Source organism: Sorex fumeus, unplaced genomic scaffold, assembly GCF_029834395.1.
Source record: "Sorex fumeus unplaced genomic scaffold, SorFum_2.1 ptg000122l, whole genome shotgun sequence".
Classification (NCBI taxonomy): domain Eukaryota; kingdom Metazoa; phylum Chordata; class Mammalia; order Eulipotyphla; family Soricidae; genus Sorex; species Sorex fumeus.
This window is the reverse complement of record NW_026606179.1, coordinates 63,101,585-63,128,991: the sequence shown is the minus strand read 5'-3', so window position 1 is coordinate 63,128,991 and position 27,407 is coordinate 63,101,585. Positions and strand designations below refer to the sequence as shown.

General features: G+C 64.7%; 2 protein-coding genes across 2 annotated transcripts in view; both read left to right on the top strand.

The window, feature by feature from the left end:
* RNF166 (ring finger protein 166) overlaps positions 1-27,407 on the top strand; it is a 40,878-nt gene that overhangs the window by 934 nt on the left and 12,537 nt on the right. The window lies entirely within an intron of this gene.
* Positions 7,097-27,407, top strand: part of PIEZO1 (piezo type mechanosensitive ion channel component 1) — a 28,080-nt gene continuing 7,769 nt past the window's right edge. The window contains exons 1-27 of the mRNA XM_056136154.1: positions 7,097-7,150; positions 8,922-9,162; positions 9,325-9,423; positions 19,464-19,559; positions 19,644-19,766; positions 19,989-20,031; positions 20,138-20,276; positions 20,801-20,966; positions 21,036-21,249; positions 21,325-21,490; positions 21,572-21,679; positions 21,751-21,817; positions 21,977-22,077; positions 23,387-23,647; positions 23,749-23,860; positions 23,928-24,106; positions 24,180-24,328; positions 24,400-24,585; positions 24,681-24,823; positions 24,925-25,079; positions 25,164-25,340; positions 25,432-25,557; positions 25,637-25,837; positions 25,934-26,138; positions 26,708-26,812; positions 26,897-27,050; positions 27,135-27,378. Coding sequence (XP_055992129.1) covers positions 7,097-7,150; positions 8,922-9,162; positions 9,325-9,423; positions 19,464-19,559; positions 19,644-19,766; positions 19,989-20,031; positions 20,138-20,276; positions 20,801-20,966; positions 21,036-21,249; positions 21,325-21,490; positions 21,572-21,679; positions 21,751-21,817; positions 21,977-22,077; positions 23,387-23,647; positions 23,749-23,860; positions 23,928-24,106; positions 24,180-24,328; positions 24,400-24,585; positions 24,681-24,823; positions 24,925-25,079; positions 25,164-25,340; positions 25,432-25,557; positions 25,637-25,837; positions 25,934-26,138; positions 26,708-26,812; positions 26,897-27,050; positions 27,135-27,378 — 4,014 coding nt within the window. The remainder of the gene's footprint in view (positions 7,151-8,921; positions 9,163-9,324; positions 9,424-19,463; positions 19,560-19,643; positions 19,767-19,988; positions 20,032-20,137; positions 20,277-20,800; positions 20,967-21,035; positions 21,250-21,324; positions 21,491-21,571; positions 21,680-21,750; positions 21,818-21,976; positions 22,078-23,386; positions 23,648-23,748; positions 23,861-23,927; positions 24,107-24,179; positions 24,329-24,399; positions 24,586-24,680; positions 24,824-24,924; positions 25,080-25,163; positions 25,341-25,431; positions 25,558-25,636; positions 25,838-25,933; positions 26,139-26,707; positions 26,813-26,896; positions 27,051-27,134; positions 27,379-27,407) is intronic.

Below are 27,407 nucleotides of genomic sequence, written 5' to 3'. Positions count from 1 at the left end.
GCTGCCAGGGATTGAACCCGGGCCGCTGGTGTGCCAGGCTGACCCTCGGCCCACCGCCCTGTCTCTCCAGGCTTAGATTTTATTTTTACGTTTTTGTTTTATTTGGGGGGCCACACCTGGCTCTGTACTCGGGAGTTATTCCTGGCTGGCCGGGGGACCACATGGGACGCAGGCGATCAATGCCAGGCAGACAACCTCCCTACTGTGCGGCGGCTCCGGCCACCAGCCCTCCAGATTTTCATTGCTTCTTGGGTCACACCTGGCGATGCTCAGGGGTTACTCCTGGCTCTGCACTCAGGAGTTACTCCTGGCGGTGCTCAGGGTACCATATGGGATGCTGGGAATCGAACCCAGCCTGGCCGCGTGCAAGGCAAACGCCCTACCCGCTGTGCTGCCGCTCCAGCCCCAAGCCCTCCAGATTTTAAACAGCGGGTGACAGGTTCTCAGCGGATTGTGAGGCGACTGAGGCCGCCTGTGCTAGGCCTGTGCAAAGCACATCCTTCAGCTACGAAACTACTAAATGTGTAAATATATACTTAAAACCAGACCAGCTTTGTTATTTTTTTGTGGGGGTTGGGGTACAGCCCATGCCCAGCGGTGCTCAGGGCTTATTCCTGGCTCTGTGTTCAGGGATCAGTCCTGGCTCAGGGGCCATGTGGTATGAGATCGGATCAGGGTTGGCTACGCCCAAGGCAGGCACCCTCCCTGCTACACTGACTGCGGCCCCAGCAGACAGGCTGTCTCTGCTGTTCCTTGTAATGTTTCAAAAGTTGACTTATTTTTGTAGTTTTTTTCCTACTTGATTTTTGGACCACTCCTAGCAGTGCTCAGGGGCTGCTCCCTGTGTGGCACGGGGGGTGTGTGGGGGGGTGTGGATGGGCGGTGGGGGTGCTTCTGTGGTCTGGGGGTGGCTCCCCCTGACCCCTGCACCTGTGACAACCCTCAGCTTCATGGGCCAGGTTTCTGTTCTTTGCTTCATTTCCATATTTCTCAACATCTGATAAAAGCTGTAATTTCATTTCCTGAATTTTAACTCAAACTCATTTCTCTGGTTTTTACCTCACAAGTTTTGTTTGTTTGTTTTGGGTTTGGGGCCACACCTGGCAGTGCTCAGGGCTTATTCCCGGCTCTGCACTCAGGAATCACTCCTGGCAGGAATTACTCCTGCAGTGCTTGGGGGGTCCTATGGATGCCAGGGATCCAGCCTTGCAAGGTAAGCACCCTAGCTGCTGTTCTCTCTGCCTTGCAGGCAGCCCACCCAGGTTGGATCCCGGCATTCCACCCCCCAGGCACCGCTAGGAGTAGTTCTTAAGGGCAAACCCGGGAGGAGCCCCTGGGCGTTGCTGGGTAGGGCCCCCAAAATAAAATAAAAGAAATGTTAAACGAATGGGTTGGGGCTGGAGCGATAGTACAGAGTGTAGGGCATTTGTCTTGAGCATGGCAGCGCTGGGTTCAACCTCCAGCACCCTATATGGTCCCCGGAGCACCATCAGGCGGGATCCCCAAGCACAGCCAGGAGTAGTCCAGAGCACATCTGGGTGTGGTGCCAAAAGCCAAAAATAGAAGTTGTTTAAATAAAAATAAATGAATTAAGCCATGTGGTATTCATGGAAATAATTAATGTGGGGGGAAGCAGGCAGTGAGTTTTAGGTTCACAACGAAATTAGATCTTGGTCTGTGGAGGCATTCAGGGTAAGGCACTGGCCTTGTGTCTGCCCAGCCCCGGCTCAATGCCCAGGGCCATCTGGTCCTCAGAGCCCCACTAGGAGTCTCTCCTGAGCACAGAGCCAGGAGGGCCTCGAGTTCCAGCCCAGCCACCCCCCAAAATTAGATTTTTACTTCCTAGGGCTGGAGCGATAGCACAGCGGGTAAGGCGGTCGCCTTACAAGCGGCCAACATGGCCGACCCGAGTTCGATTCCTCCGCCCCTCTCGGAGAGCCCGGCAAGCTACCGAGAGTATTCGATATGCCAGACACAGTAACAACAAAGTCTCCAATGGAGACGTTACTGGGCCCGCTCGAGCAAATCGACGATCAACGGGAGGGCCTTTTATTTTTATTTTATTACTTCCTAGGTCCAGCATCGTGTGGATGGGCGGGCCGAAGGAATAGGTGCCACTGCCCATTCAGGGAGCTGGTAAGGACAGCCCGGGGGCAGGGGGGAGCGGGGAGGGGGAGGGGGAAGCACTGGCCCTCAGGCAGCCCACCCGCTCGGATCCCAGTGCCTATACGGTCCCCAGCATGACCGGGACTGAGCCCGGAGCCTGGGGCAGCCGTGGGCCTAAACAGAAGCAATGACACAGCGCGGGAGGGTTTTCCAGGCTGAGTTTTAATTCCTAACATGGTAAATATCAACAGATGCAAACCCCCATCAGCAAAAGCCCTTGGGGCCTCTGCACTTCTTACGGGTCTGGACACAGACCAAAACAGGCAGTGGCTCTAGGCCACGGCCAGGTGCCTGGACCGCCGCACGCCAGCGGAAGATGAGAAGGCGCTGGAGATCTGATCTCAGCTGTACGTGAGGACGGCTGTGTCCACACTGCCTGTGTATGCTGCGTCAGAGCCTGCAGAACTGAAGGAGGTGAGGGCATCTGTGTCTACACCACGCACATTTGCCGTGCCACTGGTGAACGTGACAGCAGCTGGGTCTACACTGCCCGTATGAGCCACGTCACTGGTGAACGTGAGGGCACCTGTGTGTCTACACTGTCTGTGTGAGGACAGTCACATCTATATGCACTCACCTGCTGTCCAGATACAAGGACACCTTCATAAAAGCTGCTAAGAGATCACCTACTATATCCTAGAGGCTAAATATTCTCATCACACAGAAAAATACTCTCTGTGAGGTAAGGCAATCCCCATCACCACCACCACCAGCAGCAGTACCAGCATCAGCACCAACTTCATCAGCACCTTAGCACCAGCATCAGCACCAACATCACCAAAGTCAGCATCAGCACCAACGTCACCATCAGCACCACCGTCTGCACCAGCGTCATCACCATCAGCACCAACGTCAGCACAGTGGGCGTCACCATCACTCCCACCATCATCATCACCATCACTGTCACTGACCACACACACTGAACAAACGAAGAGTTTGGGCTCCAGTTGTGTTGGGTCTCCTCCCTTCGGTCTCACCTCTGTCAGTCTGTGCCTGTGCCCAGGAGAGGCTCCCTCTGTCCTGGTGCTATCTGCGGTCAGAGTGAGCACAGTCACCTTGCAGCAGGTGGGCTGGGTGTGGGCCTCAGGGTGTGCTTCCCTCCAGGTGGCCCACACTCAGCACCCCATGTCCACACACACAGCCGGCTCTGCACCCCCCCCACCTCACTGTGCCTCCTCTGTTTGTCCTTAAGAGCTGCCGGGTGCCAGGGATTGACAGTGAAGCAGCCTCTGCGTCCCCTTGGGTGCTGCTGCTGGGAGGGAGCTTTTCAGGGGGTGGATGATGGGTGCTGGGCCTGTACAGGCCTACGCTGGGTCTCTGCCGGGTCTGCCAGGTCTGCCGGGCCTGTGCCGGGTCTGCCCAAAGCCTTCACAGAAGGAGCTAGGCCTCAGCCCAGCCCACCCCACCCCACTCCTGTCTCCTGCCTGACAGCCTCGTGATCTATCACTGTACGCGGGCCTGGGCGTCTCTTCCTTGGACTCAGTTTCCCCAGGCATGGAGGCCGGTGGGAGGCGCTGCAAGAGGGCAAGGCATCTTCTCTGCGCCCATCCCATCGACACCTGGGGTCTAGCATGAAACCGCCAGGGCCGTGCAGGCTGGAAAGCCACCGGGTGACAGGACAGCAGCACTGGGCAGAGGGCTCTGGGGTGTCCGTACTGAACCTCACGTGGACCCCTGGGGCCTGTGCGCTGTGCTCAGGGGGACCACTGTGGCAGCTCCGGGCATCCCCTGCGCCCAGTGCTCACTCTTCCGACCTTGTTAAGGCACAGGGGTCAATGCCCTTCGTTGCCCACCCAGGGCTCACCTCTGGTCTACACGTGGTCCTAAGGCATCACCAGGGGGCACTTCTGAGCACAGAGCCAGGAGTACCCCCCAAATACACGCCTTCTACCTGTTGAAGTGTATGAACGTACATACGTAATGTTGTCCAGTGCTCAGCGTGAACTCCCTGAGCTACCTGACGCCCACCCTCCCCCAGTCCTTTGCTCTGGGGGGCGTCACAGACGGCTCAGGTTCTGACCCCGATACGCACGGTCCCCAAGCACTGCCAGGAGTGACCCCCAGGTCACAAGTGCAGAGCCAGGAGTGGCCCTGGTGGCACTGCTCTGTGGTATGTTTTTACCTCGGTTTGGAAGAACAGTGCGCAATTTTGAGCATGGCGTTTTGTGCAAATGGAGATGAATCAGAATTCATGAAATTCACAGCTGAGAACCTGTGCGTCCATATAACAGTGCACTGAGTATACTTGGGAGTTTTCCTGTAACAGAACAAAGTTTAAGATTAACTAAATATGAGGGTGAGTCCAGTTCCCTTCACTGACTGGACCCAGGCTATGGGCAGGCAGGAGAAGGAAAGGACAGGGCAGGGCAGGGGGGACAGAGCAAGGCAGGGAGGGACAGGGCAGGGAGGGAAGGGCAGGGCTGGGCAGGGCAGAGCAGGGAGGGACAGGGCAGGGCAGGGAGGGACAGGGCAGGGCAGGGAGGGACAGGGCTGGGCAGGAAGGGACAGGGCAGGGCTGGGCAGGGAGGGACAGGGCAGGGCTGGGCAGGGCAGGACAGGGAGGGACAGGGCAGGGCTGGGCAGGGAGGGACAGGGCAGGGCAGGGCAGGGAGGGACTGGGCAGGGCTGGGCAGGAAGGAATAGGGCAGGGATGGACAGGGAGGGACAGGGCAGAGCAGGGCAGGGCAGGGAGGGACAGGGCAGGGCCAGGCATACGGGTTGTGCCAGCGCTTAGGCCCGCGGTGCAGGACTGAGGGTGGGGTCGTGCCCGCAAGCCGCGCCCCACTAGGTGCTCAGAAACAGGAAGACAGGAAGGAGGATCCACCAGCGCGGTACGGTAGGTCACGCCCACACAGCTGTCAATCACAGAGGCGGGCTGTAGAGCCGACCGGCAGTCACGTGGCCTGGCCCGGCGCCCCACTGCAGGGCGGGGCTGGGGGGCCGAAGGGCGTGGCCGGAGCCCACACACCTGAAGCGCTAGCCACCTACCCTTGTCCCTGCGACACCCAGTCACTGTCCCCTCTCTCCGAGGCATTAGAGGTGCCTCCAGGCCTCACCCGGGCTCCAGGTGGCCTGCAGTTGGACGCCCCTGCGCAGTGAGGGCACGGCAACCCCAGGAAAGCCCAACCTAGGACACCCCAGGACAGCCAAGCCCACGGACAGTCCAGCCCATGGCCACCCGAGGACAGCCCAACCCACAAACAGCCCAGGACAGCCCAGCCCATAGAAAACGCAGCCCACGGACACCCCTGGACAGCCCAGCCCACGGACAGCCCAGCCCACAGAAACCCCAGGACAGCCCAGCAAGGCCACCCCAGGATAGCCCAGTCCACGGACACCCCATGGTCAGCTCAGCCTAGGACAACCCATCCCATGCACAGCCCAGACCATGGCCACCCCAGGACAGCCCAGCCCACGGACACCCCAGGACAGCCCAGCCCACGGACACCCCAGGACAGCCCAGCCCACGGACACCCCATGGTCAGCTCAGCCTAGGACAGCCCATCCCATGGACAGCCCAGACCATGGCCACCCCAGGACAGCCCAGCCCACGGCCAGCCCAGCCCACGGACACCCCAGGACAGCCCAGCCCACAGACAGCCCAGCCCACAGACACCCCAGGACAGCCTAGCCCACGGACAGCCCAGCCCACGGCCACCCAGGACAGCCCAGTCCACGGACAGCCCGGTACAGCCCAGCCCACGGCCACCCCAGGACAGCCCAGCCCATGGACACCCCACGGACAGTTCAGCCTAGGACAGCCCATCCCATGGACAGCCCAGCCCACGGCCACCCAGGACAGCCCAGTCCACGGACAGCCCAGTACAGCCCAGCCCACGGCCACCCCAGGACAGCCCAGCCCATGGACACCCCACGGACAGCTCAGCCTAGGACAGCCCATCCCATGGACAGCCCAGACCATGGCCACCCCAGGACAGTCCAGCCCACGGCCAGCCCAGCCCATGGACACCCCACGGACACCCCAGGACAGCCCAGCCCACAGACAGCCCAGCCCACGGACACCCAGGACAGCCCAGCCCACGGACACCCCAGGATAGCCCAACCCACGGACACCCCAGGACAGCCCAGCCCACGGACACCCCAGGACAGCCCAGCCCACGGCCACCCCAGGACAGCCCAGCTCACGGCCACCCCAGGACAGCCTAGCCCATGGACAGCCCAGCCCACGGACAGCCCAGGACAGCCCAGCTCACGGCCACCCTAGGACAGCCCAGCCCACAGCCACCCCAGGACAGCCCAGCCCACAGCCACCCCAGGAGAATCCTGCCTGTGGCCACCCAGCCGGGCCCATGCCTGGCCTTGCTGGGGATAGGCTCGGGCATGGCCACTGCAGGCGGGGTGGTGCCAGCGTCCACTCAGCGGGTCCTTCCTTCCCACTGTCCTATCGCTGCTGCTCCTTCTGCTGATTTGGGTTTGGGCCGCACTAGCGTGCCGGTGCTGGTCCGGCCCTGTGGCCGGGGGTCACTCGGAGGTGCTCACGCCCGGGCGCCTGCCCACATGGAATCACGGCCCCGCCCGGAAGTGGCGGCGGCCACCAGGACTGCCCCTTGCGTGAGAGGAAGGCGAGGGACCGGTCAGGATCCGAAATCAGGGTGTGGGCCGAGGCACGCGTTTGCCTAGGGAGGTGGGAGCCCAGCAGGGACGGGGCGGTGCCTGCTTAGAGGCATCGGCCCCCTCAAGCTGTAGGGGCTCCTGGGGGGGGCAGGGGGCTGGACACCTGCGGGGTGGCTTGGGCTGTGGCAGGGACGGGGAGCAGGTGGGCGGGGCCGCACCTGTGGGCGGGGTCATGGCTGTGGGCGGGGCTTGCGCGCATGGGAGGGGCGGGGCGGTGGTTCTCAATGTTGGGGGTAGGCCCCATCGCCTCCAGGATGTTCCAATGGGGCCACGTGAGAAAATCATACAAGGGAACATGGCACAGGACTCACTGGCCGGCCAGCCGGACACGGAGGCCTCAGGACAGAAGGTGAGGAGCACCCACCTTCCTGGTAGCCAGGAGGAAAGGAGGAGAAACGGCGCCTTCCGGGAACCCTGGTGCTACGACAGAGACGCAGGGACAGGGACGGGGCTTCCTCACTGCGTCGGCTTCACGCCAGGAGGGTTGGCACCTGAGGGCATGTCAGGGGAAATAAGACCAGCTTGAGGGCAAGAGGCCCTGGGTGGAGGGTGGACAGATGGACAGAGATGGACAGCTGGATGGTGGTGGGCAGATGGACAGATGGACGGGAATGGACGGTGGATGGGGTGGCAGGACGGCACCCTGTGCCTGCCCGACCGTGGGCACTGAGCCCAGTCAGTCCTGGGGGGCCGCAGTGCCACAGCCACCATTACAGTCGTAACTGTGTTAAGTGCACGACTCGGTGGCGCTAAGTACTTTCACGCTGTTGTGTAACCAGCCCACTGTCTATTTCCAGAACTTTTTCATCATCCCAACAGAAACCCTACACCCATTAAGTAACAACTCCCCGCTCCCTCCCGCACCCCAGGGAGCGTGATGGCTTCTGTGCTGACTTTGCCTCTCCCCAGGTTCTGGTGGGGGGGATCTTGCAGGGGCCCACTGCGTCTCCCCCTGTGCCCACTGGCTCACGTGCAAGGTGCCCTCTGGCTGCATCCTGGCATGCCTGAGCAGTTTGCCCACCTGGGATTCATCTCATCGCCCTGTAGGCTTGGTTGGTGCATTTGCAGTGCAGGGGCAGCACTGCAGCACTGGAGTCACACCTGGCGGGCAGGTGCTGCCCCGCTAAGCCTCTGCCCCCAGCACCAAGTTTTCTCTGTAGAGACAGAGACAGCCCCTCCAAGCTCACTCTGCCCCCTCCTGCCCCCAAAGGGCTGGCGGCTGCTGCTCCCCATTCCACTCCAATAGTTGGGGAACAGAGGCGGTGGCCACAATGACTGGACTTGGGACAGGTGCGGGGGGGGGGGGCTGGGACTGCTGGGAAGGGGGTGAGCAGCTCGCAGGCCGGGTGGGAAGTCATCGGAGTACCCCTGAGGGCTCCCTTTCATTTGTTTTGTGAATAGGTGACACATGCTTGTGCCGAGCAAAATCAAAGGGCGGCGTGAGCATCTCGGCAGCATGAAAAAGCATCTGGGGGTTCTCTGTTGCACTCCCAGTGAGAACTTCCGGTGTGGGGGTGTGTCACTTTCCCTGGAAATCTTGTATCTCCAAGCCAGCGGGAGGCCAGCAGGTTACTCTGTATCACTTCCCGCCTAGTTAGCCCAGGCCCACCCACAGTCCTACCGGGCACACCTTTCCCCCAAACAGGGTGCTTCTCGGTTTCCTCCTGCCTCAGATCCTCGCAGGGGACGGTCCGGGCTGGGCCCGCCTGTGCTAGGGGCTCCCAGCTGTCCCCATGAGCACTGCAACAGAAAGCTGGCCGAGGGAACAGCGGGTCCCGGGTCTGGGGTCACCTCACAGCCCACCTCCGCCTGGGTCCCCCATGGAAGCTCCCCAGGCCCTGCAACTCCAGAGGTTGGGTTACCACCGGCCCCCTGAGCCCCAGGTGCTGGCCTTGGGCGGGACCCTCAGGAGGGAGGGCTAGAGAAAGTCCAGGGCCAACGGATGGAGCCAGCAGCGGAGGGGCGAGAGGCCCAGGCAGGCCCAGATGTCCACGAAAGTGCGCGCGGGGGCTTCTGGCCCAGGCGTGAGGGCGGTGCCCACGGCGCCCCTACTCCGGTGCTCGGCGCCCACGCTGGCCCTCTCCTCCGGAGCCCACCTCCTCCTCGGCCTGGTGACTCAGGTCCCGCGCGGGCGGAGTGGCCAGGGCAGGGTTGGCGCGGCCGCGTGGCTGGAGCCGCCCACGCGGGCCGGGGCCGGGGCCGGGCTGCGGCGCGGGGGCCGGTCCCGAGGGGCCGCGGCGAGCGGGGCGCGGGCGCCCGGGGGTCGCTCGCGCGGCGCGCGGCGCGCGGGGGCGGCGGGGGCGCGGGGCGCGCGCGGGGCGGCCGCGCGGGGCGCGCCGGGCCGTCGGGGGAAGCGCGGAGGCGGGCCGGGAGGCGGGCGGGGCGCGGCCTATAAAGGCGGCGGGCGCGGCGGGAGGCGGCCGCGTCCGTCCCAGCCGCCGAGCGCCCGGCCCGCGCGCACGTGCCGAGACCGCCCGGTGCGCCATGGCGCGCCCGCCCCGCGCCGCCCGCGCCGCCCCCTAGCCGGCCGCCCCCGGCCCGCGGCGCCCGCGCCGGGCATGGAGCCGCACGTGCTGGCCGCCGGCCTGTACTGGTCACTGCTGCCCTCGGCGCTCCTGGCCGGTGAGTGGGGCGCGCGCCCCGGGCCCGCATTCCGGAGCGCGGAGCGCGGGGCGGGCGCCGGGGGCGGGCGGGCCGGCGGGGGCGCGGCGCGGGGCCGCGGGCTCGGGAAGGCGGCGCCGCCGAGGGGCCGCTCGCCCCGTCCCTCCGGGGCCGCCCCGCGAGCGAGGAGAAAGAAGCGCAAACTTGCACCATAACTTCCTGGCCAATCTGGCGGCGCAGGCCGGCTTCCTGCCCCGCCGTTTAATCTGGAGCCTGCTCGCTCGCGCCGGGCCCTCCCGGCCCCTCTTCCCCTTCCCGTCCCCTCCCGTCCGCACCCCAGGCCGACTCCGGCCAGCGCGCTGGAAAAAATAATTTGGTTCCTCCCTGCCCTGCCCCTGCGCTGGCTTCCTGCTGGGTCCCGGGACCGCGGGAGCGCCAGGTCCTGCGCGTCTGCTGGGGGCCACCAGCTTCTGCCCGGCCGGGAGGGCACCCCCAGGCCTCGGCCTGAGCGGCGGAGCTCAGCCCCCACTGCTGGCCAGGACGCACCCTGGACCTGTGCCACGGGCCCCACCGTGCCATGAGCTCAGGCCGCCCCCGGAGCGCATCACGGAACATGGCAGACTCTGCCCGGTGCAGGGGTGTTTTTGTCAGGAGCTTCTGCAGAGCCCTGGAACCATCCGGGCTGCCCTGCGCCAGCTGTGGGCAGCGCCAGTCCCACAGGACGGGCCCTCCAAGGGACACGGGCCAGCAGCGGCCCTTGGCCCCACACTGGCTGCTTGGTAGGAGAAGGTGGCGCACAGGGATGGTTTCGGGCAAGAATCAATGAGACCATTGAGGCGTGAGGGCCTGAGTCAGCCTGTGGCCAGAGCCCAGGAGACAGCCGAGGGCAGGCACAGCCCAGACCGGCCTCACCTGCCCCTCCCCACGTCACCTGGGGTCCCTGTCGGGTGAGGGCGGGGCAAACCCTAGAGGCACCCGGACAGGAAGGAGACCCAGCACGGGGAGGACTCCGGGAGGGCTTCGGGGGTCAGACTGCACAGACGTGTCCTCCACCGGCTGGGAAGGAGCTTCCCTTGTTGGGGGGAGGGGCTTGTGGCCACAGCAAAGTGCTGGGGGCCCTAGAGATGGACACAGGTCAGCCTCATGTACAGTGAGCACCTCCCTGGCCTGAACCCTGAGTCCCGGGCTCCTCTTTTTCTTATTTTTGGTGGATTGATTGTTTTTTTTTTTTGAGCCACACCTTGCAATGTTTGGGGCTGACTTCTGGCTCTGCTTAGGGATCGCTCCTGATGGTGCTCAGAGGACCAACTGCGGGACCAGGGTTCGAGCTCCGGTTGGCCACGTGCAAGGCAAACGCCCTCCCCTCTGTGCTGTCGCTCTGGCACCAGCTCGGAGCTTGAGAGGAATAACAGATTCTGTGTACACTCTCCTGGACGCCCCTCGGCGGCCACGTCTGGGCCCCTGTCCTGGGAGTGGCCCCTAACCCCAGGGAGGGCACTGACAGCTGCCAGGGGCAGTGCAGTGACACCGGAGACTACAGCCTAGCTGTGGGGACTGCTGGGGGCTGGCAGCTGTGGTGGGGATACAGGGGCGTTGTTGGACGGTGCCAGGCTGGCTGGTCATGGACAGGGGAGGGTCTGCGGCAGCCCGGGAGCCATGCCTTGTCCCGTGGAATGTCCCAGAGCCTGTCTCCGTCCTGTTCCGTCATGGCAAAGCCCTTTCCCACAGGGTGCCCCTCCTACATCTCACCTGGGGGCTCCCTGGATGGTGCTCAGGGGACCATCTGTGTCTGCCCACCATCTCCCAGAAGGGGTTAGAGCCGGGCGGTCTCACAGACCATGCCCCCTGACCTCTGACCCAGACTGTACACGGAGGCTGTGTGGGGGCACAGGCGCCGTGGACAAGTGACTGGGCTCAGCAGGGACCACTTCCTGCTTTGGTGGCATTTCTGGAAAGGAGACCCACCCTCGGTGGTGGGTGGCAGCAGAGGGCGCTCCGGGGTGGCCACCGTGTGTCGGGGTTCTGTAGGGCATGCCGTTCTCCAAGTCTGGTGAGGGGTGTCCCCAAGGAAGTGACAGCTTCGGGCAGCCAGTGCTCCCCGGGAGGGTGCGACCCTGCCAGGCACAGACCGGGGGACGTGTGTCTGCCGCTGTTAGGGGCGCCCCCTCCCCCTGTGCCCTGCTCTGGCACAGGAAGTGCCTGAGGTGCTAGGGCTTGGGGGCTGTGTCCAGCTGCTGCCCTCTGGGGGGGCCTGGCCCCGGCAGGTCCAGAGCCCTGCGAGCTTGGTCATTTGTGCAGGCGTGCTTGCCAGCCAGCAGCCCCTGGGGGTCCCCAGGGAGCCCCCTGCCGCCTGACCAGATCTGTTTGGAGCCACCCCGGCTCAGGCCTGAGGCTCTCAGGGCTTTCTCCCTTTGGGGGTCCCCAAGCATGCCTGGGTCTGCAGGGAGCCGTGGAGCCCCGAAACTGCAGGAGGGGGTCTTCGGCCCCCCACACTGCTGAAGGGATGGTCCCAAACTGCACAGTCCAGGGCCCTGGCGGGGGGTCAGTGGCAGGGGAAGGGCTGCCCAGCTCCCTGCACTGCTCCAGGCTGGTCCAGCACCCCAGGGACCAGCATACGGCCCCAGCGGGCCTCAGTCTTGGTGCTGACAGAGGAGCAGCCCCAGTTGTGAGGGCTCAGCCCCAGCCCAGCTTTCCTGGGAGACCCCAGCATGGGAGGGCCCAGACTGGGAACTGCGGAGGACAAGACCTGTGTGGAGAGAGGCCCGGTGGGTCACTGATGTCCATCATGGGGCCATCTCAGACCCTCCGACAGTGCTGGTCCCTGGTGCCCTGGCTTCTCTCGAGACGCACCCGCCTGGCTCAGGCAGAGAGGGGCACGGAGCCTGTGGGGTCTCCGAGCCAGCACTGGGCGGGGCAGCCGGGGAGCAGGAGGGAGGGGTCACTGGGGTGGAGGGGCAGGGGTCACAGCAGCCGCTCGCTCGGCCTGTGCTCGGTTAAGGGCTGCTGAAGCAGAAGCCTGCCTGGGGCCCGTGCGTGGGGAGGGGGGTGGCGGGGGGACCCCTGGCTCTCGGCCCCACAGCCTGCTCTCTCTGGCTGTCCCACAGCCCACTCAGCCCCTCAGACTGGCCTCGAGGGCTCGACCCTCGCCTGGTGCCGAAGGTGTGATCCCGGACACCTTGTATGTGGCCTCAGAGCTCGGTCCGGCGCATTCGCACCTGGTTCTCCTCTGGCTGGGCAGGGAGACGCCAGCCCAAGGTTCGGTTTGGGTGTGCTTTGTTTTGGTTTTGCTTTTTTGCCTTTTGAGTCACACCCTGCAATGCTCAGGGGTCACTCCTGGCTCTGCCCGGGGACCATATGGGATGCCGGGGATCGAACCCAGGTCAGCTACTTGCTAGGCCAGTGCCCTCCCTGCTGTGCTATGGCTCCAGCCCCTGCATGTATGTACTTTGTGAGAGTTTTCTGTGTCTTGGATACTGATCTTTCATCTGATGTGAGGGTGGTCTCTGCCCTTCAGCTGGGGGGTTCTGGCTCACATGTCTTTCACCATGCAGAAACATTTTTATTTTTTTAAATATTTTTTATGGGGGGGTCACACCCAGCAATGCATAGGGGTTCCTCCTGGCTCTGCACTCAGGAATTACTCCTGGTGGTGCTCGGGGGACCATATGGGATGCTGGGAATCGAACCCGGGTCGGCCGCGTGCAAGGCAAATGCTCTACCCGCTGGTGCTATCGCTCCAGCCCCTGCAGAAACCTTTTTAATTGATGGAGTCCGGTTTCTTTATCCCGTTGCCTTTGCCAGTAGAACCGTAAGACACCTTTGAGGTTGAAATCTTGGAGCGTTGTACCGACGTTTTTCTTGATGTGCTTTGTGGGTCTGGCCTGATGCAAGATCATTGATCCACTGTGAACTGACTTTTGGATCGAGCCAGACACGGATTCAGTTTCATTTTCTTGCCTGTGGTTCTCCAGCTTTCTCAACACCATTTGTTGAAAGAGGCTTTTTTTCTTTTAGACTTTTGGGTCACACCCTGCAATGCTCAGGGGTCACTCCTGGCTGTGCTTGGGGACCATATGGGATGCTGGGAATTGAACCCGTGTTGGCCGCTTGCAAGGCAAACGCCCTCCCGCACTGTCGCTCCCGCCCTAAGAGGCTCTTTAGGGACTTGCTTGAGAATCAGTCGGCCGTAGATCTGAGGGTTTTCCCTGTGCTCTCAGCTCTCCCCTTCTTGAGTCTTCCCCGTACCCGTGCCGTGGTGTGGTGGTCGCTGCTGCCCTATGGCTCCGTTCTCAGTGTGCTCTGGCCCTTCAGGGCTGTGATTCCGCGCCAACCCTGTCACTGACCGTTGGGGTTTGGCAGGGGATCGTGTTGGGTCTCTAGGTGGTTCAGGTTGACACGCCGCCCATCCAAGAACACAGGGTATTTTTCCATTTTCTAAGGTCTTCTGTTTCTTTCTTATATAATAAGAAACACACTCATGTGCACACCCATGCGCTGTGTGAGCATACGTCTATGTGTCTGAGCACATGCACTGTGCATCATGATCTGTGTGCATGTGTGTGCACTGTGTGTGTAGAAATACACATGTGTGGTATGAGTGCATGTGACATGTGTGCGTAGTGTGTCTAAGTGCACGTGAGCATGCGTGGCCAGTGCATATGTGTGCATGTGTAGGTGTGACTGTGAAAGCCTGTGTCTGCAAGGTGTATGTGGGCGTGGGGGGATATGAGTGTGTGTGTATGCCTGTGTGTGCACTCTGTGTATGAGGCATGTGCATGTGTGAGTGTGTGTGTGTGCTGGGCATGAGAGTCTCAGACCACGCAGCTCCTCGTTCCGGGGGTCACACCCACCCAAGGCCCAGGACCTTATCAGTGGCTGCAGACACGTCCTGTGGGGGTAGCAGAGGGCTGGGCCTTAATCTCCACAGCCCAGGAGCAGCTCTGGGTGACCCAGGGATGAGGCTTGAGGCCCTTGGGACCCCCAGGGCAGTTGGGGGTTTGTGGCCCCTCCACTGGTTGCCCTGTGCTGTCCTGCTGTCCTGACCAATGGACAGAGACCACGAGAGGAAGTCAGGTCCAGCACAGAGCTCAGAGAGCAGCTATCAGGGTGTGTGTGTGTGTGTGTGTGTGTGTGTGTGTGTGTGTGTGCGCGTGCGTGTGCGTGGGTATGTGTGGAGTACATGTGCATGTGTGTGTGGGGTGGGGTTCGGCGTGATGGAAGGTTGGGGACATCTGGGCGTCTGCATAAACCCTGCCCCGGGCGCTCAGAGCCTACTGGGGGGCTGGTGTCTGCGGGGTGGGGACACAGGCCTGGGCGGGGACAATGTCTGCCTCTGGCCCTGCTCCTCTCGGACCCCTCTGAGCCCCTCAGTGTGTTCTTCAAATGCCCTTGTGGGGGGCTGCTGAGGTGCTGGCCAGCTGCCATCAGGAGGCCGTGGCACGGGGCGGTGGGAAGAGCCAGGTGGCTGACACTGGTGGCCTCCCCCAGTGTGACAGAGGACTCGTTTCCTGCTCACAGTCTATACCACGCCAGCCCCACGTCCCTGCACACAGGTGTGGACACCAGTGTGTCCCAGTGTCCTCTCGGGCAGTTAGTAGGGGCTGAGCCTACCCCGCCCTGCCTGTGGACACCTGGCTGCTAGGCATCAGCTTTGCAGGCTGGACCCACCTGTCTCGGGTCAGGCGGCCTGTGACTGTGGCTGCGTGAGACTGTGTGTAGCTGCATGTAACTGTAGCTATGTGGGACTGTAGCCATGTGCGACTGTAGCTGCATGTGACTGTGTAACTGATAAGACTGTAGCTATGTGTGGCTGTAGGTGCTATGACTATAGCCGTGTGACTCTAGCTGCGTCTGACTATAATCTGTAGCTGCGTGTGACTGTAACTATGTGTGACTGTAGCTACGTGTGGTTGTAGCTGTGTGTGGCTGTCGCTGCATGGGACTCTAACTGCGTGCAACTCGCTGTGTGTGACTCTGTAGCTGCGTGCGACTGTATAGCTTTGTGCTACTGTAGCTGTGTGTGACTACCTGCATGTGACTGTGGCTGCGTGACTGTCACTTTGAATATGTAGCTGTGTGTGACTGTAGCTGTGTGACTGTCGCTGCATGGGACTGTAGCTGTGTGGGACTGTGTAGCTGCGTGGGACTGTGTGTAGCTGCATGTGATTGTAGCTGTGACTGTCGCTGCATGTGACTCTAGCTGCATGCAACTAGCTGTGTGTGACTGTAGCTGAGTGTGACTATGCAGCTGTGTGTGACTGTGTAGCTGTGTGCGACTGTCGCTGCATGTGACTAGCTGTGTGTGACATGTAGCTGCCTGCGACTGGGGCTGTGGCTGCATCCATGCTGCACGGGACTACACATGGGCTGTGTAACTGCGTGTGACTGCATGTGGCCTCACCTGGTTTCTACCACTCAGCCCCTGCAGGGCTGTTGTGAAGGGGTCCAGGGGCCACTGGCCCTGGGCATCTTCCCTGTGTGGAAACAGGTGTAGGACCCAGGGCCTGGCCAGGACTGCAGGGAGGGGAGCTGCCGGCCTGGAGCTGCTGCTCTGGGGGCTTGGGCTGGTGCCCTGTGGTGGGGAAGCGAGGGTCCGAGGAATCACTGCCTGGAGCGCTGAGCCCGGTGGCGCCCTGGCCCTAAATCGCTCTTTGCTTTGCTGCTGGGAACCAGATTCATTTTCCATCAAAACAGGATGTGGCGAGGTGCCGTGTGGGTCTTTGTCCCTTTTGCCAGGACTGGACCAGGGTCCCCTGGCCCCCCCACGCCCTGGCCGTGGCCCTTGCTGAGGCTCTGAGTGGGTGGGGGCGGCTGCTGTAGGCAGGAGGGGTCCTGGGCCCCACCGTGTCGGGGCTGAGTCCAGCTGGTGTGACGGCTTGGCCCTCCTCATCGCTGCCTGGGCAGGGCTGGTGGGGTCTTCTCAGTACAGGGGGCTGGGCAGGAAGTGTGCTGAGTGTCATCGGAGGGGGAGTTACCGGTGCTTAAAAAGGGGCACACGGGGGATGGGGGTGGGAGGGATACTGGGATCCGTGGTGGTGCGAAATGGGCACTGGTGGAGGGATGGGTGTTTGATCATTGTATAATTGAAACCCAAGCACAAAATTTGTAAGTCTACAACTATACCTCATGATGTCTCTCAAATAAAAATTAAAAAGAAAAGGAGGGGGACACGTGAAGGCCAGCCAGGGCCTTCCCAGTTGGGCACACTGAGGCAGGTGCACCTGCAGGGCGTCTGCTCACGCCGGCCCCAGAGCCGCTGGAGCCGCTGTGCCCGCCCTGCCCGCTCTTGCCCCCTCCTCCTGCCACCCCCCACCTTCCCGTCTCTCCTCTGCTTCTTTAGGGCCACCGGCCTGCGCGCCTCACCAGGGCCTGTGCCCAGGCGGGGGCTGTGGGCGTGCGGGCCCTACCAGCCACTCACCTATGCGGAGGTGGCGGTGGCCTGACCTTGCACCCGGTGCCCGCCCTCAGTAGGCGGCCGGGCCACGTTCCTGCTGTGACCTGGCCGTGGCCGCACTCACCTGCCTGACGGGACGGACGAAGAGCCTGGGCGCTCGGGCGGCCTGAGTCACGGGGTGGGGCTTGGAGCCAGCACCGCAGCCTCGTGGCGTTGGCCTGGAGTGGGGCCCCCGTGTGGGGGAGACTCGGGGAGACCCTGGGGGCGGGTCTGGGCAGGCGCGTGAGTCAGGAGCGTGGTTGGGAGGTGACGCACGCCTCGCTGAGCCCCTGGACGTGGCTTCTCCGGCCCCGCAGACCTGGGCCGGCCTGGGGCGGCTCCTCACAGGGTCGCTCACCAGCTCACCCCACAGACCCCCAGACAGGCCGCCCTGCCCCGTGCCCACCCATGTCCCTCTGGGAGTGTCCCTGTGTCTGCGCACAGACCAGCACGCCCCTCCCTGAGGAATGTGGCCGCGGCTGCTGGAGGCTGGAATGTGGTGGCCGGGCTACACCCCAGGACCCCACGGGCAGGAAGCAGGTGGGAGGACCAGGGGTGCTGGCTGGAAGGGGGTTCCCGGCGTGGCTGGGCCTCGCGGCGGGGAGGGACCGTGCTCTGGACACAACCGGCTCCCTGCTGCCGGCAGCTCCCCCGGCCCGTGCCTTGGCCAGGCCTGTGTCTGGTGGCCGAGAGGCTGTTGTCCGGCTGCTGGGGGCAGTGCCCAGTGCGTGTGTGACCCTGCCCTGATGCCTGTGGCCCTGTGACTCGGTGGCCCTTTCCTCTGTGGCGTCCTTCCCCCTCCCCCAGCTGGCCGCCGCCCCTCCGACAAGCTGGCTGGGCCCCAGGTGGCAGCAAACGTTAGCATGTTGGCTGGCACAGAGCCTGGACCCTTCCTGGGAGGCTCCTGGGCTCTCCCCTGGGGGGGTGTCACCCCTCCAGAAAGGACAGGCCGCATCTCCACTCCTCCATCAGCTCTAGGTGGGGGTCCTTGGTGGAGGGCGCTGAGGGGTCTCTGGGGTGTCCTGCGGGAACAGGCCGGGCCCACCCTCCCGGGCTCCTCTGTCCTGGCAGGCAGTGCAGGAGTGCTGTGGCCAGATGGGGTGCTGGCCCCCGAGCGGTCACTCCCTGCCTCGCACCAGTGGTCAGGGGCTGGGAAGGATCATGTGCTCACTGGGCAAGGGCTGGCATGTTGTTCCCTGCCTGTCTCGGGGGGTGTCTGTGGACCTCCTTGCTTCTTCCTGCTATGGCGATGGACTGGCCACCGTCAGGCTGCTCTCTGCCCCTCAGGGAGGCCGCAGGGGGCCCAGGACAGTTGGGCCCCTTCTGGTGGTGGCCTTTCCCCAGCCCTGGGCCGGTGTTAGCCTGGAGCTGCTTCCTGGCCGCTCAGTCCATCTCGGAATTCCTGCTGCTCCCCAAACCCGGCTGTGCTGGTGGGGTCAGCGTGAGCAGGCCGTGGCCTCTGCCCCCTGCCCTCCTTGTGGGGGCAGATAGGGAGGGATAGTGGGAAGGTTCTTAGCTCCGAGTGGCCCTGTGCTGCGGTTCTGGTTCCTGGACCTGCCTGGATCCGCTTAGGGAACCATCGGGAGCCAGGATTGGGCCCGAGCTCGGGTGTGCAGTGCAGTGTGAGAGCTCACACGTCTCCCAGCCCCTTGTCTGCTCTGATACGCGTCCTTGGCGGTCCAAACCCTCTCCCCTGCCCAGTCAGGAGACGAAGTGCCTTTCCAGGCATGTGCCCGTCCCAGCCCCGCCCGGAGCAGACCCCCTAGATATCTCTTCCTCGAGCTTAGAGCCCCCAGACACGGCCACAGCAGAGCGGAGTGTGGGCTTCCGGGCCGAACCAGATGTGCACGTGGCCCATTTCTCAAACAGATCAGGACACGGGCCTCGGCAGGGGAACAGCCGGGCCCAGGAAGGGGCGCATGGGTGGGTGGAGAGACGATCGGGAGGGGTGAGTGCGCAGGAGACGGACGGATGGATGGGGGTGGGGGCGGGGGGTGGTGATGGGGGGCCCCATCGGTGGCCATAGGGAGGACGTGTCCTCTCTGGGAACTGGGCAGGCTGCTGGGGGAGGGCACGGAGCGAGCAGGCCCGGGCGCAATTCTGGGAAACGGGACGCGATGCCTTCTGCCTCTTGAGCTGGATCCAGTGTGTCAGAGGAAGTGTGTCACCGAGGTCGCTGGCAGCCTGCAGCCTGGACGTCAGCACTGGCCCTGCGCCGGCCTCTGGGTTCCTCTGCACACACTGGGCCTCATCCTTCCTTCTCTTCCTTTTTCTTGTTTTGCCCTGGGCTGCACCTGGCTATGCTCAGGTGGTTTCTGGGCCTGTGCTCAGGAATCACTTCCGATGGTCCTCAGGGGAGCAAGTGGGATGCCGGGGAGCGAGCTGGGCTGGCCGTGTGCCAGGCACATGCCCTCCCTCTCCGCGGCGGCTCCAGCCCCTCGGTGGGCCTCCTTCCACAGGGCGGTGGGCTGCCACAGCGGCAGGGAGGCAGTTCTGCCCTGTCCTGCACCGTCCACGTGTCCTGAGCTTCCGGTCTGGGCCACAGGACACGCAGGGGCAAGAGTCGGGTGAGGCGGGGGTGGGACGCGCGCGAGGGCGGCCAGCTCAGCACCCTGTGCCGTGCCTGCAGCCTGCCTGGCCCGCTTCAACGCACTGTCGCTGGTGTACCTGCTCTTCCTGCTGCTGCTGCCCTGGGTGCCCGGCCCGTCGCGGCGTGGCCTGCGAGGTGAGTCCCCGCCTGCCCCGCATGGGGTCCTCAAGGGGACGGGATGGCCACAGGCCTGCTGGCCTCACCCCGCTGTGCCCGCAGGTCACACCAGCCGCTTCCTCCGGGCCCTGCTGGCCTTCAGCTGCCTCTTCCTGGCAGCCCACGTGGCCTTCCAGATCTGCCTGCATGTCCTGCCGCACCTGGACCAGCTGCTGGGTCCCAGCTGTGAGTTGGGGGCTGGGAGCAGCGCGTGGGGCCCCAGAGCCAGGGAGACCCCCCCGGCCGGCCGCTGGGGCCCACATCAGTGGCGGTGCCCCGGCCCTTCTCGGTCACCCCAGGGTGGGCCCCGCACGCTCAGGCCCCCGAGTCCAGGAGGGCTGTGGCCACCCCCGCGGTCAGGTAGGGCCGTGGGTGTGCACGCCCAGCTCCTCATACCTCTCTCCACAGGCGGCCCCTGGGAGAGTCTCTCCCGGCACGTGGGGGTCACGAGGTAAGAGCGCCCAGCCAGAGGCAGGCCCCGGGGAGGCCCCCAAAGGCCCGCATGGTGGGTGGGGGTGCCTGCCCGGGGCCTCTGCGAGCACCAGCCCCTTCCCCAGGCTGGACCTGAAGGACATCCCCAACGCTGTCCGGCTGGTGGGTCCCGACCTGGGCGTCCTGGTGGTGGCGGCTGTATGCCTGGGCCTTTGCGCACGCCTCTCGCGGGCAGCCCGGCGGGGCCCGCGCCCTCGGGAGCCGGTGAGGAGCTGGGGAAGGAGGGCGCGGGCATGCAGACGGGTGCCTGGGGCCAGCGTGGGCATGGGCACCCTCAAGGAGTTCATGGCGTGTCCCGACCAACCCCTCTGGGTGTCCAGGGACATTTCTGCGGGGCCTGGAGGGGCTGGGTCTGATCGCTCAACCCAGAGCAGACGACGGGGGGGACCCACCGCGATTGGACAGGCACTGGCCAACACAGGCTTCAGCCGCAAACTGAGGGTGTCCATGGGTGTTGGGGTGCACACACGTGTATGCGTGTCACATGTGTGTACACACGTGTGCATGGGCCGAAGTGTGCTCAGGCCCTTCGGGGGCCGTACCAGCCTGACAGCTAGGGCGGCCAGAGGGACACGGAGAGGCCAGCAGTGACCGGGGCTCCCTCGGGCCACTCAGCCTCTGTTCTGGTTCACGCTGGGGTCCAGGCGGGGCTCTGTGGACTCTCCCTCCGCCCAGCAGACCCACGTGGTGGGCGAGGCGGGCGTCTGACCGTCCCTGCGTCCTCTCAGCAGGATGAGAGGGAGGCAGATGCCCACTGCACAGCCGGGCCGCCAGGAGCGTCCACGCCGGCCCCCAAGCGGAAATCCCGCCTGGCCGCCCGGTTCCGGGTCACAGCCCACTGGCTGCTGGTGGCCGCCGGCCGGGCCCTGGCCATCTTGCTGCTGGCACTGGCAGGTACGCGGGCAGGGACGGGCGCCCCAGGTGCCCGCGGGCAAGCGCCTGGCTGACCGCCCCTGCCCGCAGGCATCGTGCATCCTTCAGCGCTCTCTGGCGTCTACTTCCTTGCCTTCCTGGGCCTGTGCTCCTGGTGGGCCTGCCACCTCCCGCTCGGGGCGCTGGCCTTCAGCGTGCTGGCCGTCACGCTGGGCTGCTTCAGCGCCGGCCACCTCATCTGCCTCTACCTCTACCAGACGGCCTTCGCCCAGCAGCTGCTGCCCCCCGCCAGCCTCTGGGCCAGGTGAGACCCACAGACCCCGCAGACCCCGCCCACCCGCAGACCCCCGCCCCGCCCACACGCGCCCCTCCCCCGCAGGGTGCTCGGGCTGAAGGACATCGTGGCGCCCCCCAACTGCTCCGGCCCCCACGCCCTGCTCCTCAACACCCACCACGACTGGCCAGTCTACGTGAGCCCCGGGGTGCTGCTGCTGCTCGGCTATGCCCTGGCCACCCTGCCCAGGCTGCGCCCTCCGCCCCGCCAGGTGCGCGCCCACGGCCCCCCGCGCTCCCGCGAAAGCCCCGAGGGCGCCCCCGAGCGCTGCCAGCCCCTCTCTGTCCCGCAGGGCAAGGGCGGGAGAAGTGGGCGCCCGCGGGAGGTGGAGCTGACCGAGCTGGACCAGGGGCTCCGGGGCCAGCCCGACGCCGCCCGGGGCAAGGAGCACAGTGCCGAGGTAGGTGGGCCTGTCCCGAGTGGGGGCTGGGCGCCCCTGCTCGCCGGCGGCTCAGCCCCTCTTGCCTGCAGGCCGCCGAAGCTGACCACTGCACCGTGCACGACCTGACTGGCCGCAGCCCCGCGCGGCCCAGCCCCTGTGAGTGTGGGGCTCTGCTGCCCCCTGCTGGACGCGGGGCCTCCCGCCCCAGCGCTGTCCCCGCCACGGTCCCCAGCGGTGGTCCCTGGTGCTTCCCCCCACGCCCCGAACCTTCAGGAGCTCGGGCCTGGACTGACTGCTGGCTGTCCACCCCCTCAGGGCGCCGCAGTCAGGCCGAGCCACGAGAATCCTCCCCTCTGCACGGTTTGGGCCACTTCATCATGGACCAGAGCTACGTGAGCGCCCTCATCGCCATGATGGTGCGTCTCCTGCCAGCTGTCAGCCGGCAGGAGCCTGCGTGCATGTGAGGTGTGCGTGCGGGTGTGTGCGTGTGAAGATAGTTGCGCATTTGAGCGTATGCGTGAGCATGTGTCTACGTGTGTGCATGTGAGCGTGTATGTGTGCGCGTTTGTGTGTGCATGTGTGAGCGTATGTGTGAGCGTTTGTACATGTGAGCTGAGCGTGTGAGCATATGTGCACATGTGTATGTGTGCATGTGCGCGCGTGTGCGTGTTTACGTGTGTGCATGTGAGCTGAGCATGTGTGCACATGTATGTGCATATGAGCATGCAAGTGTGCGTGTGTGCATGTGAGCGTGCGTGTATGTATGCATGTGTGCATGTGCGTGTGTTTATGTGTGTGCATGTGCGTGCGTATGTGTGAGTATGTGTGTGCATGTGAGCGTGTGTACATGTGTGCATATGAGCTGAGCGTGTGTGCACGTATGTGTACATGTGTGTACGTGAGTGTGCATGTGAGCGTGTGTGCGCATGTGTATGTGTGTGCATGTGCGCATTTGTGTGCATGTGAGCTGTGTGTGTGCACATGTGTGTATGTGTGCATGTGAGTGTGCATGTGTGCATGTGCGTCTGCATGTGAGCTGAGTGAGCACGTGTGTGCATGTGAGCGTGTATGTGTGTGAGCATGTGCATGTGTGTGCGCATGTCAGTGTGTGTGCATGTGAGCGTGTGTGAGCATGTGTGTACTTGTGTGCATGTGAGCGTGCATGTGTGCATGTGTTTATGTGTGTGCATGTGTGTGCGCGCATATGTATGTGCGTGCATGTGAGTGTGTACATGTGAGCAGTGTGTGAACATGTGTGTGTACACGAGCGTGCGTGTGTGAGCATGTGTGGGTATGTGAACGTGTGCATGTGAACGTGTGTGCGCATGTCTGTGTGCATGTGAGTGTGTGTGCGCATGTGTGTACTTGTATGCATGTGAGCGTGCATGTACGCATGTGTTTGTGTGTGCATGTGAGCGTGTGTGCACACATGTGTATGTGCGTGCATGTGAGCGTGTGTACATGTGTGCATGTGAACTGAGCGTGTGTGAACATGTGTGTGCATGTGTGTATGTGAACGTGTGCATGTGAACGTGTGCATGCATGTCGGCGTGTGTGCGTGAGTGTGCGTGTGAGCCTGGATGTGCACGTGTGTGTGTGTGTGTGTGCACGACACGTGGCTGGGCGTGTGCCGCGCCTGCACGGGCGTCTGCAGCCGCGTGAGCCGTGGGGCCGTGCGGTCGGGCGCGCCGCGTGCGGCGTGTGACGGGTGGCGTGCCGCCGCAGGTGTGGAGCATCACCTACCACAGCTGGCTGACCTTCGTGCTGCTGCTCTGGGCCTGCGCCATCTGGACGGTGCGCAGCCGCCACCAGCTGGCCATGCTGTGCTCGCCCTTCATCGTGCTCTACGGGCTGGCGCTCTGCGGGCTGCGCTACGTGTGGGCCCTGGACCTGCGGCCGGAGCTGCCCGCCCAGCTGGGCCCCGTCAGCCTGCGCCAGCTGGGCCTGGAGCACACGCGCTACCCCTGCCTGGACCTGGGCGCCATGGTGAGTCCGGGCCCGTGCGTGCGTCCCGGGGGCTGCGGGCGGCCCGGCGCCCTCGCGACCCCTCGCGACCCCTCGCGACCCCTCGCGACCCCTGCCCCCAGCTGCTGTACCTGCTGACCTTCTGGCTGCTGCTGCGCCAGTTCGTGACCGAGAAGCTGCTGCGGAGGGCGGGGCCGCCCGCCGCACTCAGCGAGGTGACCGTGGCCGAGCCAGGTGAGTGCGGGCCGGCCGGGGGGGGGCGCGGTGGGAAGCCCCATGCTCTGACCCGCCTCGCCCGCAGAGCCCCCGCACACCCGCACGCTGCTCCACAGCCTGGGCGCCCTGGTCTCGGGCCTCTACGCGCGCTACTGGATCTACGTGTGCGCCGGCATGTTCGTGGTGGTCAGCTTCGCCGGCCGCCTGGTGGTCTACAAGATCGTCTACATGTTCCTCTTCCTGCTCTGCCTCACCCTCTTCCAGGTGGGGGCGCGGCGGGCGGGCAGGCGGGGGGGCCCTGCCGCCCGCCCGCCCGCGCTGACCCTCCGCCTCGCAGGTCTACTACAGCCTGTGGCGCCGGCTGCTGCAGGCCTTCTGGTGGCTGGTGGTGGCCTACACCATGCTGGTGCTCACGGCCGTCTACACCTTCCAGTTCCAGGACTTCCCCGCCTACTGGCGCAACCTCACGGGCTTCACGGACGAGCAGTGAGTGCGCGGCGGGGGGCGAGGAGGGGGCGGGGGGCCGGCCTCGCTGACCGCTGCCCTGCCCACTGCAGGCTGGGGGACCTGGGCCTGGAGCAGTTCAGCGTGTCCGAGCTCTTCTCGAGCATCCTCATCCCCGGCTTCTTCCTGCTGGCCTGCATCCTGCAGCTGCACTACTTCCACCGGCCCTTCATGCAGCTGACCGACCTGCAGCGAGCGCCCTCACCCACTCGTGCCCACCTGCCGCGCTGGGCTCACAGGTGCGCCCTCGGGGGCAGTGGCCGAGCGTCCTGAGCAGTGCCCGGGCCGGCTGCGGAGTGCAGGTGGCAAGTGACGCTTGGGGGGCCTGTCTCAGGCAGGACGGGGTGAGCAGGACGCCACTGCTGCTGCAGGAGGAGGAGGAGGCCGCCGGGGACGAGGGCCTGAGCGCGGAGGGGCCCCCGCAGGCCGCCAGGGACGAGGGCCTGAGCGCGGAGGGGCCCCCGCAGGCGGCAGAAGGTGAGCCAGCCCCAGGGGACGTGGCCTGTGGGTGCTGCCTGGGCTGCAGAGGCCCCACCTGGGCGGTCTCTCTTGCTCACCCACCCCCACCCCTGCCCCAGCCAACAAGTGGGGCCTGGTGGCCGAGCGCCTGCTGGACCTGGCTGACCGCTTCTCGGATGTGCACCAGCGGGTCCAGGGTTTCCTGTGGAGGTTGCTGGAGCTGCACGTCTTTAAGCTGGTGGCTCTGTACACCGTGTGGGTGGCCCTGAAGGAGGTGAGTGCCGCGGCTGCCGCCGCCACCCAGTGCCACGGGGACCGCCGAGGCCGCGCCCGCCACAGCCCCCACTCGCCCACGCAGGTGTCGGTGATGAACCTGCTGCTGGTGCTGCTCTGGGCCTTTGCGCTGCCCTACCCCCGCTTCCGGCCCATGGCCTCCTGCCTGGCCACCGTCTGGACCTGCATCGTCATCGTCTGCAAGATGCTGTACCAGCTCCGGGTGGTCAACCCCCACGAGTACTCCAGCAACTGCACCCAGGTGCCGGGCGCTGCGGGCCAGGGCGGGGGGGGGGGGGGGACAGTGCCCTGGCTGGCCCTCCCTGCTGGCACTGATGCCCGGCCGCCCACAGCCCTTCGCCAACAGCACCAACCTGCAGGAGGCAGAGATCGGCCAGTCCCTGCTGTACCGGGCGCCCGTGGACCCCGCCAACTGGTTTGGGGTGCGGAAGGGCTTCCCCAACTTGGGCTACATCCAGGTGAGCGGGCGCAGCTGGGCCGGGCCGGCGGGCGGGCAGGGTCATGTGTGGGGGCCGCTGAGCCCGGTGCGCTCTCCAGAACCACCTCCAGATCCTGATGCTGTTGGTGTTCGAGGCCATCGTGTACCGGCGCCAGGAGCACCACCGCAGGCAGCACCAGCAGAGCCCGCTGCCCGCCCAGGCCGTGTGCGTGGACGGCACCCACCAGTACCTGGACCGCGATCTGCTCAGCTGCCTCAAGTACTTCGTCAACTTCTTCTTCTACAAGTTTGGTCTGGAGGTGAGGGGGGTCAGCCCTGGGCGGGCCCCCGCAGGGGCCGGGGGTGTCCACGCGTCCTGGCGGAGGAGTCTCACCAGCCCCCTCCCCTGCCCCCAGATCTGCTTCCTGATGGCTGTGAACGTGATCGGGCAGCGCATGAACTTCATGGTCATCCTGCACGGCTGCTGGCTGGTGGCCATCCTCACCCGCCGGTGCCGCAGTGCCATCGCCCGCCTGTGGCCCAGCTACTGCCTCTTCCTGACACTCTTCCTGCTGTACCAATACCTGCTGTGCCTGGGCATCCCCCCCGCCCTGTGCATTGGTAAGTGGGTGGCGGTCACCTGGCAGAGCTGGGCAGTGCCCTGGGTGTGCCTGGAGCCAGGGGCACCTACCGACACCTCCACCCGCATTGAGGGTCAGGCGGGGCCTCCCCGACGCTCTCCCGGCTCTCCCCAGCGGGGTGTCCGGGCTCTGTGGGGGGGCACGGGGCATGGCGTGTGGGCACTGTCTGTGCCTGCCACGTTTTCCTGGCCACCATGCGGCCCCTGGGGCTGGGCAGTGTATGCTCAAGACTGAAGTTTGAGGGGCCAGTGAGGCCGTGTGGGGTCCGCCCCCCCAGGTCTGACCCCTCGAATTGCATATGCCCCCGGTAGCACTGGGGCGCCAAGAACAGGGCGATGGGTGGTCTCTGAGCAGCACCAGGGGCCCAAAAAGCTAAGAAAGAAAAAATTCTGATGAACTCGAGGCCTGCCTGGGGCAGTTCGCTCCTGAGCGTGGGTGTGAGCTGTGGCTGTGAGCACTGCTGCGAGCATTGGGGGGTGGGGCTGTGTTCTCGGGGGCTGGGGCAGGGGCGGGGTGAGATCCAGTCGGGCGCTGGTGTCGCCCCTGCAGACTACCCCTGGCGCTGGAGCCGAGCCATCCCCATGAACTCGGCCCTCATCAAGTGGCTGTACCTGCCCGACTTCTTCCGGGCCCCCAACTCCACCAACCTCATCAGTGAGTCCCCCGGCTCGGGTGGCGGCGGGCGGGGGGCGCCCAGCGTGGCGAGGACCCGGGCGCAGTGCCGTGGCCTGTCTGCAGGTGACTTCCTCCTGCTGCTCTGCGCCTGCCAGCAGCGCCAGGTGTTCCTGGCCGAGCACACCGAGGAGTGGCAGCGGGTGGCCGGCCCCAACACGGACCACCTGGAGTCTCTGCCGCGGGAGCCCAACCCCGTCCCCAACTTCATCCACTGCAGGTGCTGGGCCGCCACGGGAGGGCAGGGCTGGGGGGGGCAGGGGCCGCTCCCACCCAGCCTCACGCTGCCCCCTGGCCGTGGCAGGTCCTACCTGGACATGCTGAAGGTGGCCGTGTTCCGCTACCTCTTCTGGCTGGTGCTGGTGGTGGTGTTCGTCACGGGCGCCACCCGCATCAGCGTCTTCGGGCTGGGCTACCTGCTGGCGTGCTTCTACCTGCTGCTCTTCGGCACCTCCCTGCTGCAGAAGGAGACGCAGGCACGCCTGGTGCTGTGGGACTGCCTCATCCTGTACAACGTCACCGTCATCATCTCCAAGAACATGCTGTCGGTGAGCTACGGCGGCCCCCGACACGCGGC